Source organism: Acipenser ruthenus, chromosome 4 (assembly GCF_902713425.1).
Source record: "Acipenser ruthenus chromosome 4, fAciRut3.2 maternal haplotype, whole genome shotgun sequence".
Classification (NCBI taxonomy): Eukaryota; Metazoa; Chordata; class Actinopteri; order Acipenseriformes; family Acipenseridae; genus Acipenser; species Acipenser ruthenus.
This window is the reverse complement of record NC_081192.1, coordinates 97,155,063-97,168,076: the sequence shown is the minus strand read 5'-3', so window position 1 is coordinate 97,168,076 and position 13,014 is coordinate 97,155,063. Positions and strand designations below refer to the sequence as shown.

The 13,014-nt window shown below is 37.7% G+C and overlaps 1 protein-coding gene across 1 annotated transcript; it reads right to left on the bottom strand.

Moving 5' to 3' along the window:
* Positions 1 to 614: 614 nt before the first annotated feature.
* On the bottom strand, positions 615 to 10,181 carry LOC117399542 (transmembrane protein 236-like). The gene is made up of 4 exons (XM_033998805.2): positions 9,907 to 10,181; positions 9,352 to 9,424; positions 2,942 to 3,080; positions 615 to 2,236 (listed from the first exon to the last, which is right to left on the bottom strand). The coding sequence occupies exons 1-4, from the start codon at positions 10,179 to 10,181 to the stop codon at positions 1,614 to 1,616; spliced, it is 1,110 nt and encodes a 369-aa protein (XP_033854696.2). The 3' UTR covers positions 615 to 1,613.
* Between the last annotated feature and the right edge of the window lie 2,833 nt (positions 10,182 to 13,014).

The following is a 13,014-nucleotide window of genomic DNA, read 5'->3' as shown; positions in this document are numbered from 1 at the left end:
TGCGTTGTATGCATATATTTTAGTAAAGGACCCACAGTCACGTTCTATTGAGCAGCCAAACCCCAACTCGAAACATTTCCCCAATAATGAAGATTATTGCGCCAAAATAAAGGAGTTTTTTGTTCACTGTAAGGTATTTATTTTGGTCATATCTGGTATCTGGCTTGATAAAAAAAACAAAAAAAAACTATAGGAACAGTCATTAGGATTTTTAACACATACCTTTAAAACAAATGGCAATTTCTTAATTGTTATACCAAAGTTTCTAATAGCAAAAGCATGTAAATAAATATGTACAGTAGTCAACCATTTTCAGAGCAATATTTATTTTTAAGTGTGCTTTTTATTATTATTATTATTTATTTCTTAGCAGATGCCCTTATCCAGGGCGACTTACAATCGTAGGCAAAAACATTTCAAGCGTTACAATACAAGTAATACAATAAGAGCAAGAAATACAATAACTTTTGTTCAAGTAAAGTACAAGTTTGACAAACCACAATTCAATAATACAGCAGGTAATAGTGATAGTTACATCAGGATATGATTAAATAGTGATAGTTACATCAGGATGTGATTAAATACAAAGTACTACAGGTTAAAAACTTGGCAGATTACAGTATTCTGAAGTACAGGATTAAATGCAGTAAAATAGGGGCTGATAAGAGCAAAATAAAGCACATTTACATGAAGGGTGATAGTGTCCCAGGATACAAACAGAGGAGTTCTACAGGTGCTCTTTGAAGAGGTGAGTCTTAAGGAGGCGCCGGAATGTGGTCAGGGACTGGGCAGTCCTGCCATTTGCAACCAAACTGTGTGTGTACTTAAAACGTTTTAGTCAGTTAAGAGGTTTAAGGCCTCGTACACACACACTGCGGTTGGCGCGACAACTGTATTAACAAACTGCACTTGCTGTGGTTGTTTGTTGTACACACACGCCTTTCATTACTGAAGTGAGTGCACTCCCTGTTTAAACTAACAACTGAACTCGGACCACAATTACACGACATTCGTTAGGTTTGTGTGGCTGTGTTTTTGTTTATGCTTTTGGAAGAAAGTACAGTATGTAATCGATCGAGAGCTCGTCAAGCACAGATATGCTCTTTTCTACAAAGCAAGAACTAACCATTAACTAACCAAACTGAATTGATAACCGAACTCACTACAGGATTAACTAGTACGGTTGCCGCTGCCATTTGCAACCAAACTGTGTGTGTACTTAAAACGTTTTTAAGAGCAAAAGGTGATCTCGCAACCACATTTAGGCTGTGTGTGTACGAGGCTTAATAAGAGAACCAAAATGAAAACCTCTCAACAAAAGAAAACTTTTCTTTGAAATGTTACAAATTAATTCTTAACACTTACTGATGAATATGTGACAAAGCTAATGGCATAGAATGTGGCTGCCTAAAAAAAGTCCTCATTCCTCAATAACCGAAATGAGACCTTATCACTAGAAGCTATAATCAATATCCCTGTACAATACAAGAAAATAAAAAGGTTCTACCTTTTTACCCTCCATAGTATAAATACAAAACTTACAATGCTATAAAAATAAAAACATTGACATAAATAATGAAATTACCAGCGGTGGTATTGTAACTCCCTTGTCATTAGAACATTTGCTCAGTGTTGAACAGCTTAAGCTTTGTCATGAAGTTAAAATAAACGAAAGCCAAAAATACCAAAAGATTTTTAAAAAGGTAGATCAGAGGAGTGACGTATCCAAATACTGCAATCAATCCTATTCGGAGGAAGAGGAAGGGAATATCTTGCACAAACACTCCCAAGGAACTCAGAATGGGATTTTTGGGTTTCACAATCAACCTCAATAGAGAAATATAGCTAAAGATATATATTGGAAAAATCCATCCTGACCTGAAAACCTGGGGAAGACCGGCAACTCTCACCAGCTCTATGGTATCAAACCAGAACACGAAACAATCAACAAATATTTCTGCCCTTGCATCATTTGTGGACAGAAACTTCAGATGCCCAGAAGGTGTGTACGGTGTTGTGTAGTTACTGGAGCTTGCTGTGCGGGAGCTGTATCCAGAGATGCTGTAACGGTTTTCCTGATTCTCTGGTGTTGTTACCTCTGGCACAGATCCATTGGCTTCTAATCTTGTAGCTCCATGATTTTCATTTTCATTTCCATCGATCTGCCCAGATACAGTTGGAACTTGCTCCAGATATGTCAGAACAGGACTATGAATCCCAGCATCCCTTTCAGCCTCTGTAGCTAACAGAAACAACAACAACAACAACAACAATAGGGTCACTGTTTTGTCTATTTAAAAAAAAAAAAAAAAAAGTAAAAACATACTTACATAGCTTTTGAATTCTGAAAATAATTCTTTGTTTTTGTTACATTTCCTTTATATAAAATGTCTATAATTGTGGTTGGTTCTATTGTTATTATCTCTGTATCTGTCTTTACAGGCCTCTGAGCCTGCTTTATGCTTACCTGGAGAATCCCAACAGCCTAATTAAAAAGACTTCCTCATTCCATTCAGATCATGTGACAATGTGACCTTTCACCTACTCTCTCTACTGTATGTAAAGTGATAGCTCAGTATTAGAGCAACATTACCATATAAACATAACCACTTATAACGATTACTAAAAAATATATGTTTTTAAAAAGATAAATGTCAAAAATAAATTAAAATGACTCTCAGTTTGGGAGGGGCACCTGCTTAATTGATAGTGTGTTTCTTTGTTTGCTAAAGGGGTTGCTTTGGGTTTGTCACCAGGGAGTGTCACTAGGGTGGGTGAAGACTGAGTTTGCTGGTAAGCTTAATGCCGATCTAGGGGTCAGGATGTTAGTGCAGTAGAAGGTTTTTTTTTTCCCCCTAAATCATTACTATAATACATTCATATAATTTGTAATGTGGAAAAATACACAATTGTATCAGACAGGTCACCACACTTAACTTGCCTTGCATTTGCCCTGTAAGACGACATTTCCGAAGTCTATCAATTACATCTACGCAAATCAGGGAGAATATAACCAAAGAGACAGGGAGATCAGTGAGGGTATCGTACAGATGAAGCTCCAAGTTACTGTTTATCTGCACCTGTAAAAAACATACAGTACATCAAAAAGGTGAAAGCCCTGATAGAAAATGGTTGCACAATGTATAGGTTTCATTATGTTTCAATGCAGAACCTAAAGAACCTCAAAATGCATTCTTCTAAAAAGCGATTCATAACGGTATTGTGCGCACTCGTCACAAATACACAACAACAACAAAAAAGATGAAGCCTGAAGTATAATCTTTGTACTTAAAGTATTGAAAGGACACAACATTGCATGTTTCTGAAGAACATGGAAAAAAGAGTAAACTACAGGTACAAAAAGGCAGATCATCATAAAAAGGGTCTTCAGTACTGTTACTTCAAGTGCTCAGACTGTCCACTATTCACAGCAATGCACAGGTTGATGCATAGAGAGGTTTTACGTCAAAGCGTCCACAAAACTGCACGTGGGAAGGTCACAAACGTGTCCATAAACATGTCAATCATTGATCTGTAAGCAGACAAACATGATGATTTATATATGGAGATGGCGTGCCCTTTCAGAATGAATAACCTGTTAATAAACTAATAAAAAAGGTATAATATAATAAAACCTTATTGCTACAGTAACTGGAATTTAACCCCAATCTACGTGGTTTGCTGAACAGTTTTAGCTGGCCTTTTGTATTAGGTTATAAGTAGATAACTAACCATGAACAAAAAAATTACATTTGTTAATATTTTAGTAAGCGACTTGTTAAATGTTTATAAACTACGCCCCCCTTAAATGGAGGAAGCAGCAACCTGAATAACATAACTACTGGGCAGGCTTCAATAAGTCCCAATTCAGTCGGTTATATTGTGTTGCCATGTAACAGAAAAAGGAATGGAGACACCACCTCATTGATATTACACAGGGGATATCTTATGAATGTTCATGATCATTGCCGACCTGTTGTTGTGTACCCTTTCCAAGGCCTGCAAGCAAGATGGCAGACACTTCGAGAAATAGAGAAAAAAATCTCTCTGCATGGAGCAGCAAAATGTGGAACAATTATTACCAGCGCACACATCATACATAGGTAAGGCAGGGTACAAAAGGAAATAAATAAAATAAAAAGTCATTTTTACTCTATACTGCAATAGAATGTATAACCCAAACATAAACCTTAGCAACAGTACAGACATTTGTGGAAAGACAACTTTCCTGCCAGTTACAGATAAGGCTACATACTCTGAGTTTTCTGACAGGAATTGCACTGTAAAAACAGAATCTGTCCTACTGTTAGAAAACTATATTGAATCACAGGTTTACATTGTTCTGCAGGAATTAGTGACCATTCCTCAATGACTGCTGCATCTAATTTCCTTGGGGTAGCTGAATGTCCCAACGAGGTGTCACTTCCTTCGGAAACATCAACCATCCCTCTGTCCAAGTACATCAGCTCTATTTCCCATTAGGAGATACAGCTTTTGTATAGGACAGAATACACTGCAGAGATGCCATTTGAACAGCAAATGGACCACTCATGTGACATAAAGCCTGGGCACACTGCAGGTGAGCATCTGCACCACTGCACTAAAGGCTCAGGGATGCTTGCAGAGGCAGTAAGAGAGTTTTTAGCCTCATGTCACCTGCAGCGGTGCAGAATCCATCAAAGCATCAGAACACATTAAAAGGTGTCTATATTGTCATTACACAGATTCATCTACTGCTCTTCATATAATTAAGTTATTTTGTTAGAAGCTGTCCATACTGATACAAGCAAGTCCACAATAAAAAAAGAAACATCCATGCACCACCACATTCATTTGAGTAAGATCCAGAAAGACCCCCAGTGGTATCCATCCCAGTACTGGTATCCATCCCAGAGCCTCCATGTTTCTTGTTAAAGTAACCTTTATACTCCTCAGCCTTGCATTTATACTGTATGATGCCCCTGGTTAAGAGACACATATTCCTTGTACAGTCCTGTACAGTATGTCTTCACTGTTAAGATGGTCCTTTCTATGTATATAAATAAATAGTTCAGTGTTCCATGCCTGGATATGTTCAACAGACCACTAAACTCCAGCTGACCTTTATAATGGACTAACATGAAATACATGAAATACAGCACAGGTGAACACAACTTTAAAAAAAAAAAAAAAAAATGTTATGCCAATATATATATATATATATATATATATATATATATATATATATTACACACACACACATACATACACACACATGTACACAGTACCGTGAAAAAGTATTTGCCCCCTATCTGATTTTCTGCATTTTTGCACATTTTTCACATTGTATTTGGTCAGATTTTTTTGTGGGTTGTAGTAGTATATAGAGGGAGTCTGAGAGAAAAAATGACACCAAAGTTTGGTGCTTCTTTCATTTGTTTGGTGTGCAAGGTAATCAAACATGCAATCTTCAGGTGTGAAAAAGTTATTGCCCCCCCCCCCCCCCGCCCCCAGTTAACTCAACCCAATTAAAGGTATAATTAGGGTCAGCTGTTTGAGTACTTTAGTTAACAACCAGGCCCTTACCATCAGAGTGAAGTTGTCAGCACACAGGTTCTAGAGGCACATCATGACACGAACAAAAGAAATTCCTGAAGCTGTCCGGAAAAAAGTTGTTGATGTCTATCAGTCTGGAAAGGGTAAGCCATTTCTGAGGCTCTGGGGCTCCACCGAACCACAGTCAGAGCCATATTGTCCAAATGGAGAAAGTTTGGGACAGTAGTGAATCTTCCCAGGAGTGGCCGTCCTGCCGAAATCTCTCCAAGAGCAAGGCGTAAAATCGTCCAGAAAGTCACAAAGAACCCTAGAACAACATCCAGGGATCTGCAGGCCTCTCTCGCCTCAGCTAAGGTCAGTGTTCATGACTCCACCATCAGAAAGACACTAGGCAAAAATGGGATTCATGGCAGAGTAGCAAGGCAGAAACCATTGCTCACTAAGAAGAACATGAATGCTTGTCTCAAGTTTGCCAAAAAGCACCTGGATGATCCTCAAGAGTTCTGGAACAATGTTCTATGGCCAGATGAGTCAAACTTTTTGGCCGACATTGGCCCTGTTATATCTGGCGAAAACCAAACACTACATTCCACAGTAAGAACCTCATACCAACGGTCAAGCATGGTGGTGGTAGTGTCATGGTTTGGGGATGCTTTGCTGCATCAGGACCTGGACGTCTTGCCATCATTGAAGGAACCATGAATTCTACTCTGTATCAGAGAATTCTACAGGAGAATGTCAGGCCATCCGTCCATGAGCTGAAGCTGAAGCACAGCTGGGTCATGCAGCAAGACAATGATCCGAAACATACCAGCAAGTCTACATCAGAATGGTTGAAGAACAAGAAATTTAAATTTTTGGAATGGCCTAGTCAAAGTCCAGACCTAAACCCCATTGAGATGTTGTGGCAGGACCTGAAACGAGCAGTTCATGCTCGAAAACCCACAAATGTCACTGAGTTGAACAGTTCTGCATGGAGGAGTGGGCCAGAATTCCTCTACGTCATTGTGAGAGACTAATCAATAACTACAGGAAGCGTTTGATTGCAGTTATTGCTGCTAAAGGTGGCGTAACCAGTTATTGAGTCTAAGGGGGCGATTACTTTTTCACACAGGAGCATTGGGTGTTGCATAACTTTCTTTAATAAATAAATTAAATATGTATCAAATTGTTGTGTTATTTGTTCACTCAGGGTCCCTTTGATCTAATATTAGGTTTTGGTTGAAGATCTGAGAACATTCAGTGTCAAAAATATGCAAAAATGCAGAAAATCAGACAGGGGGCAAATACTTTTTCACGGCACTGTATATATATATATACACACACACACACACACACACACACACATACACACATACACACAGTGCCCTCCATAAGTATTGGGACAGTGAAGTCAAAATTGCTATTTTATTGCTGTATACTCAAGCAATATGAAAATACGATTATAAGATGAATATGAGGCAAAAATACAGAATGTCACCTTTTATTTCTGGCTGTTTCAACACATATATGTTTTACCAACTAAGAATAACAGCACTTTCATCCACCCATTTTATGTGAGCATACGTATTGGGACATTTGGCTCACAGGTGTTTCTAATTGATCAGGTGTTTCCTGTTGCATTGACTGTTCACACATAAAAGAACTGTGAATGTGTAGTCTCAGTTCTATCCTTTGCTTTTGCCTTTGGAGTCTGCGTTTGGTGTCAGTAGGCATAATCCAACATGAAGACCAGGGAGCTGTCTATGAAAGAAAAGCAAGCGATTTGGATGCTAAAAGAAAAGAGGAACTTAATTAGAACCACAGCACAAAAGTTGGGCAAAGCCAAATCAGTTTGGAATGTCCTGAAAAAAAAAAGAAACCACTTGTGTCTTCAGCAATCGGCAACGACCAGGTCGGCCAAGGAAAACAACAGCATTTGATGACAGAAAAATGACCAGAGCTGTGAAAAACAGCCCTAAAATAAGTGTCGGTGAAATCACCAACAACCTCCAGAATGCTGGGGTGAAAGTGTCACAATCTACTGTTCACGGAAGACTTCGGCAGCAGAATTACAAAGGCTACACTGCAAGATGCAAACCTCCGATCAGCACCAAAAACAGAAAGGCCAGATTAGAATTTGCTAAAAAGTACAGATATGAGCCAGTACAGTTTTGGAACAGAGTTTTACGGACAGATGAGACGAAGATGAACCTTTATCAAAGTGATGGGAAGGCAAAAGTGTGGAGAAAAAAAAGGAACTGCAGATGATCTAAAGCATACCACCTCATCTGTGAAGCATGGTGGAGGTAGTGTCATGGCATGGGCATGCATGGCTGCCTCTGGAACGGGCTCACTCATCTTTATTGATGATGTAACGAATGATGGCAGCAGCAGAATGACTTCAGAAGTGTACAGAAGCATCTTGGCTACCGATGTACAAGAAAATGCCACCAGACTCATTGGGCGACGCTTCACAATGCAACAGGACAATGACCCAAAACACACTGCCAACACAACCAAGGAGTTCATCAGGGGAAAAAGTTTTAGACTGGCCAGGTCAATCTCCTGATTTAAATTTGATTGAACATGCATTTCACTTGCGGAAGAGGAGACTGAAGTCAGAAACTCCCCAAAACAAGCAACAGCTGAAAATGGCTGCAGTAAAGGCTTGGCAAAGCATCTCAAAGGACGATACCCAGAGTTTAGTGATGTCAATGGGTCGCAGACTCACTGCTGTTATTGCATGCAAGGGATTTGCGACTAAATACTAGCTTTTATACTTCTTATATTTGCTTTAAGTTGAATTGTCCCAATACTTATGCTCATATAAAATGGGGGGATGGAACTCTAAAAGTGCTGTTATTCTTAGTTGGTAAAACATGTATGTCTTGAAACCACCAGAAATAAAAAGTGACATTCTGTACTTTTGCCTCGTATTAATCTTTTACTCATATTTTCATATTGCTTGAGTGTACTGCAAAATAGCAATTTTAATTTCACTGTCCCAGTACTTATGGAGGGCACTGTATGTATGTGTATATATATATATATATATATATATATATATATATATATATATATATATATATATATTAGTTTGCCTTAGTAACCTCAGCATTCAGCACTAAGGGGTTGATATGATCAACCACTGGGATAAGCCACAGCTGGATTTTTTAAAAACATTTTACAGAACTGAGAAATCACCCTAGATTGCATCGATCAACAGCAGTATCTGTGGTTATCCCGGAATTACCCCTACACTAAAAATAAGTAATTTATTCAATCTGATGGATTCCCTGGTTCTGTGAAATATTCTAAAATAATCCAGCTGTGGCTTATCCCCACAGGGTATTGTTTGATCAAATCAACGCTTAAATAACAATCACAGAACGACCACACTAGGACAACTAATCACATGTCTTAAACTGAAAAAACAAACAATAGATTTACAGCTTGGAGTTTTAAATTGTCCCCAGTCTTTCCAGGACTTATATGTAGGTCTGTGCTGAAAGAGTTCAGGTAGAATATAAAGCTAATGCACTTGGAACCGGGAGGGATTTATTTCACCAGATGTGCTGTGCTTTAGATGAGTCATTTCATACAGTAAATGATTTCTTTAGGTTCCCGATATTGATGTTGCCTTTCTTGCTTTATTCTGGTTCTAGGCATAAAGTAATGGGTTTGGAAATTGTCCATTTTAAAAAGCAGACCCTAATTTTAATTAGATTTGACATGATTTTGTAATAGTGGAGGTAAAGATGACTCCTTCCAATAGGAATTCCAGTTGTAAAGTAACTGAAAAGACTAGAATCACAGACTGGTACTGTACATTACCTCCGTGCTGGCTATTAGGAATGCAAAGCAGGGCAATGTTGAGAGAATCACATACACCAGAAGGACTGGTCTCCTAAAACACAAAGTTTGCAGACAATTAATTTAACATGTATTGGATTTTAGGACTTAGTGAATAATGCAGTTCATTTTCTCACTGAAAAAAAAGTGGTGATAGGGCCAAATTTACTGCAAAATGTTTCTGAAAGGAAAAACACCTATTCAATTCTAAAATGAATAAGAAAGAAATTCACAAATCCCTAAATCAGATGTCTGAGTTGTTTAGTTCTAGTTATGGTGTAAAAAGCTACGAGAATCTAGCGTATATTCTTTAGTAGGACAATTGCATAGACAAGCATACAGAATATGTAAACAGAGGTAACAGTATAGGACACATGCACTTGTCATAGAGGAAGAACTGTTACCTTGAATAACTTCCCATGGAAAACCCACATTTCTTCAAGCAGTTTTCAATCTTAAATTAAAAGATTTAAAAATGTGTATTTACAGCATTTAAAAAAAGATTAAAAAAAATAAGAAACAAGAGAAATTACTTACCACTTCTTCCTTTCAGTGAAAAACTTCCTTTTTTTGGCTATCATGTATTTCATAGGAACCCAAATAATCAAGGCCACAGATGTGACATAAGCAATAGAGGAAGCCACAACAAGCCAGTAGGCAGTGTTTGCATCCCCGTCGTTTTGCCCTTGTGCCTTCTTAACCCGCTTGACAATGGAGGCGAACCTCTGAATGACTATGAAAACAGGGATACAGAGGGCTGAAAACTGCAGGATTTCAAACAAGGCACATTTGAATTTCTTCCCTGATCCCATTCTTTAAAGTCAGTTTAGTTTATGATACAGTCCCAGAGCGCAGGCCTTTTACTATTGTTAGAGTTAGCTAGCATTTTCCACATGCCAACCAGTCCTGGACTCTGTACGCTGAGTGCTTACACTGCATTAGGCATTGTATACCTTTATTACCCTAGTAGCGATGTTTTGTACATCTGAGTTGCCTTTTGGTATTTTTATTGCATTGCTAAGTACTGACAAAACCTTTTTGTATTACATTTAAAGTAACCACAAGGCCCTTTGTTTTACAATAGCTACAGTATAGCTAAATTTTTCAACCAAAAATTGGGCCCACACAAGCATGTGAAAATACTGATTGACCATTTTTGGAGTTAACATTTAGGCGTAAACATTTAGACACCTAAAGGCCAGCTACTCAATAGCATTGTTCAAGGTCTGTTTAGCACTCTCAAGTTGTTTGTTTTTCAGTTTTGTAACATTACTGTAAAAAAAACAAACAAAAAAAAACAACAGGAGGTAATTAAAAACTGGATTCCTCAGTGCTGTAAAATACTACAAATAAAAGCCAGCTCCTTAGTATCCATATTACACACAATGTTCATCAAGTGAAGGCATGGCTTCCTGAAGCACAGTGACGGATGCAAGGGTTGTTGAGGTAAAAAATAAATAAATAAATAAATAAATAAATAAAACATCACAATTATTTAATTTTATAAATGTTATCCAAAACATGTCATTTACCCAGAAAAAAAACAGGAAAACAGATACATTATCTGAAAAGGTCATAGAAAGGTTTTCATCATTTCCATTATGACATCGTTCAAATATTGCCTTGTGCAAGAAAAGCAATAAACAAGTAGTGTGTTAATAAGATTATCACTACCTACTTTTCTTGTGAACATTTTTTTTTTTTTTTTTTTAATTGTTTTTAGACAATGCACTACAATACTATTCAATATAATACTAGTAATAGCAATGCTCGCTGGGACACAGAACCTATACAGAATTAAACCTATACAGAATTAAAGTAGGTCTCTCACAGCTGTGACAATTTCCAACCATGATGACATAGATTTGTGCTTAGCACCGTGCAGCTTGGCTGTAGATCTTTCTAAACGTGTGAAGGACTGGAGCTGTAATAAACAGGTATGATATAATGGAAGGTCAGGATTGAACCAGGACTGTAGAATAGTTTTCTTGGCAGCGGTAAGAGAAGCTAGCAGGAGCCTACGATTAACTAAGGATAGACAGAGTTTGGAATCATCATTCAGTAGAAATAAAGTGGGTGTTGGTTTAATTTCAGTCTTCAATAATTTAGAAACAGTAATAGCCACACGTTCCCAAAAACTGCACACTGCTGAGCACTTCCAAAACATATGTAATGTAGTACCCATTTCACCTTTTTTACAAATAAAACAAAATGGGTCTGTTGATATTTTCATTTGAAAACGCTTGAGTGGAGCAGTGTAAGCTCTATGTATAAGTTTAAAATGAATGAGTTGGTGTGCTAAATTTTTTGAAGAGATAAAAGTATTTTCCCACCCTTTATCCCAATTAGGAGTGACACCATATTTACAGAGTTCTCTATCCCAAATAGTTAAAACTGTCAGAGGCTTTAAAGTATGTTTTATAAAACGATCATATAGAAAAGACACTAACCCTTTGGTCAAAGAAAACCACCCTACAATTGGATGGGAAGGTAACCCAGTGTCCAGAGGTATTCCACAAGCACGGACAGCCGAACGGAGCCGCAAGTACATAAAGTAGGACGAACCGGGGAGAGAGAGTAGGTTTCCTTAAGGTCCTGGAAACTGCGTAGGCCCTTATCATTAAAAATGTCATTCAAAGTGAATATGCCTTTGGATGACCAATCTGCATACTTAAATGGTTGCCCCCCAGTCATTAACAAGGGATTATTCCATATTGGAGAGCAGCTGTTAAATTTTGAAAAAACTCCAAGATTTCTTTCAGCCATTTTCCAGATCTTCAAGGAATTAACTATAATAGAACCTGCTCTAAGACTAAAGGCCCTAGACTTATGCCCTGAAAAGGGAATATCTTGAAGCCTCAGTGGTGAAACCAGTGAGGCTTCAATTTTACGCCAAGGCACCAAAGATTCTGGGTTCAACCAAATCTGAAAGGCACTTAACTGGAATGCCCAGTAATACAATTTAAAATTAGGAACCGCCAAACCACCAACCCCATCACTACCTACTTGAGGGGAATTCTGAGTATTTCCCAATACATTCGAAGTGGGATCCTGTTGACACATGTTCTTAGATGCATGTGTATACATTAGCTAAAAGGGGATGCTACATTTCAGGTAAAGATCTATTAAAGGTGTTTTGTTTTTTACTGTAATGTTTTAGTAGGGTTCCTCAGTTAAAACATTTCATATGTGTTACCGGTACATGTTAAAAAGGATCTTATTTTTTTGAAGTACTGTTTTTTTAAGCCCATTTGATTTATTCAATCACATTTGCAGTTCATGAAACGTCTTTTCAGAGGGTGTTAAAAATATATATTCATTTTGCAAAGCATTGTTTAACCTCAGGTATTGCTGTTCCTTGTTTCATGTTTCTAACTTCCCACTTAGTGCCATCTAGTGGCATGGAGTCTCATTTTACAAAAGCACTCATATTTAGGGATAACCACAGATTGGTGATTGATGCAGTCCTTGGAGATTCCCCAGTGATGTAAAACACTCCAAAAAATCCAGTTTAGGGTGATCAAATTGATCCTAAATCAAGCAGACCAACCTTCTTCAATATATTACACTGATAACAGCAACAGAAATATGTGTCAACATGATTATAAAAATATAATACAAACTGTTGTATCAACTAATTTCCTA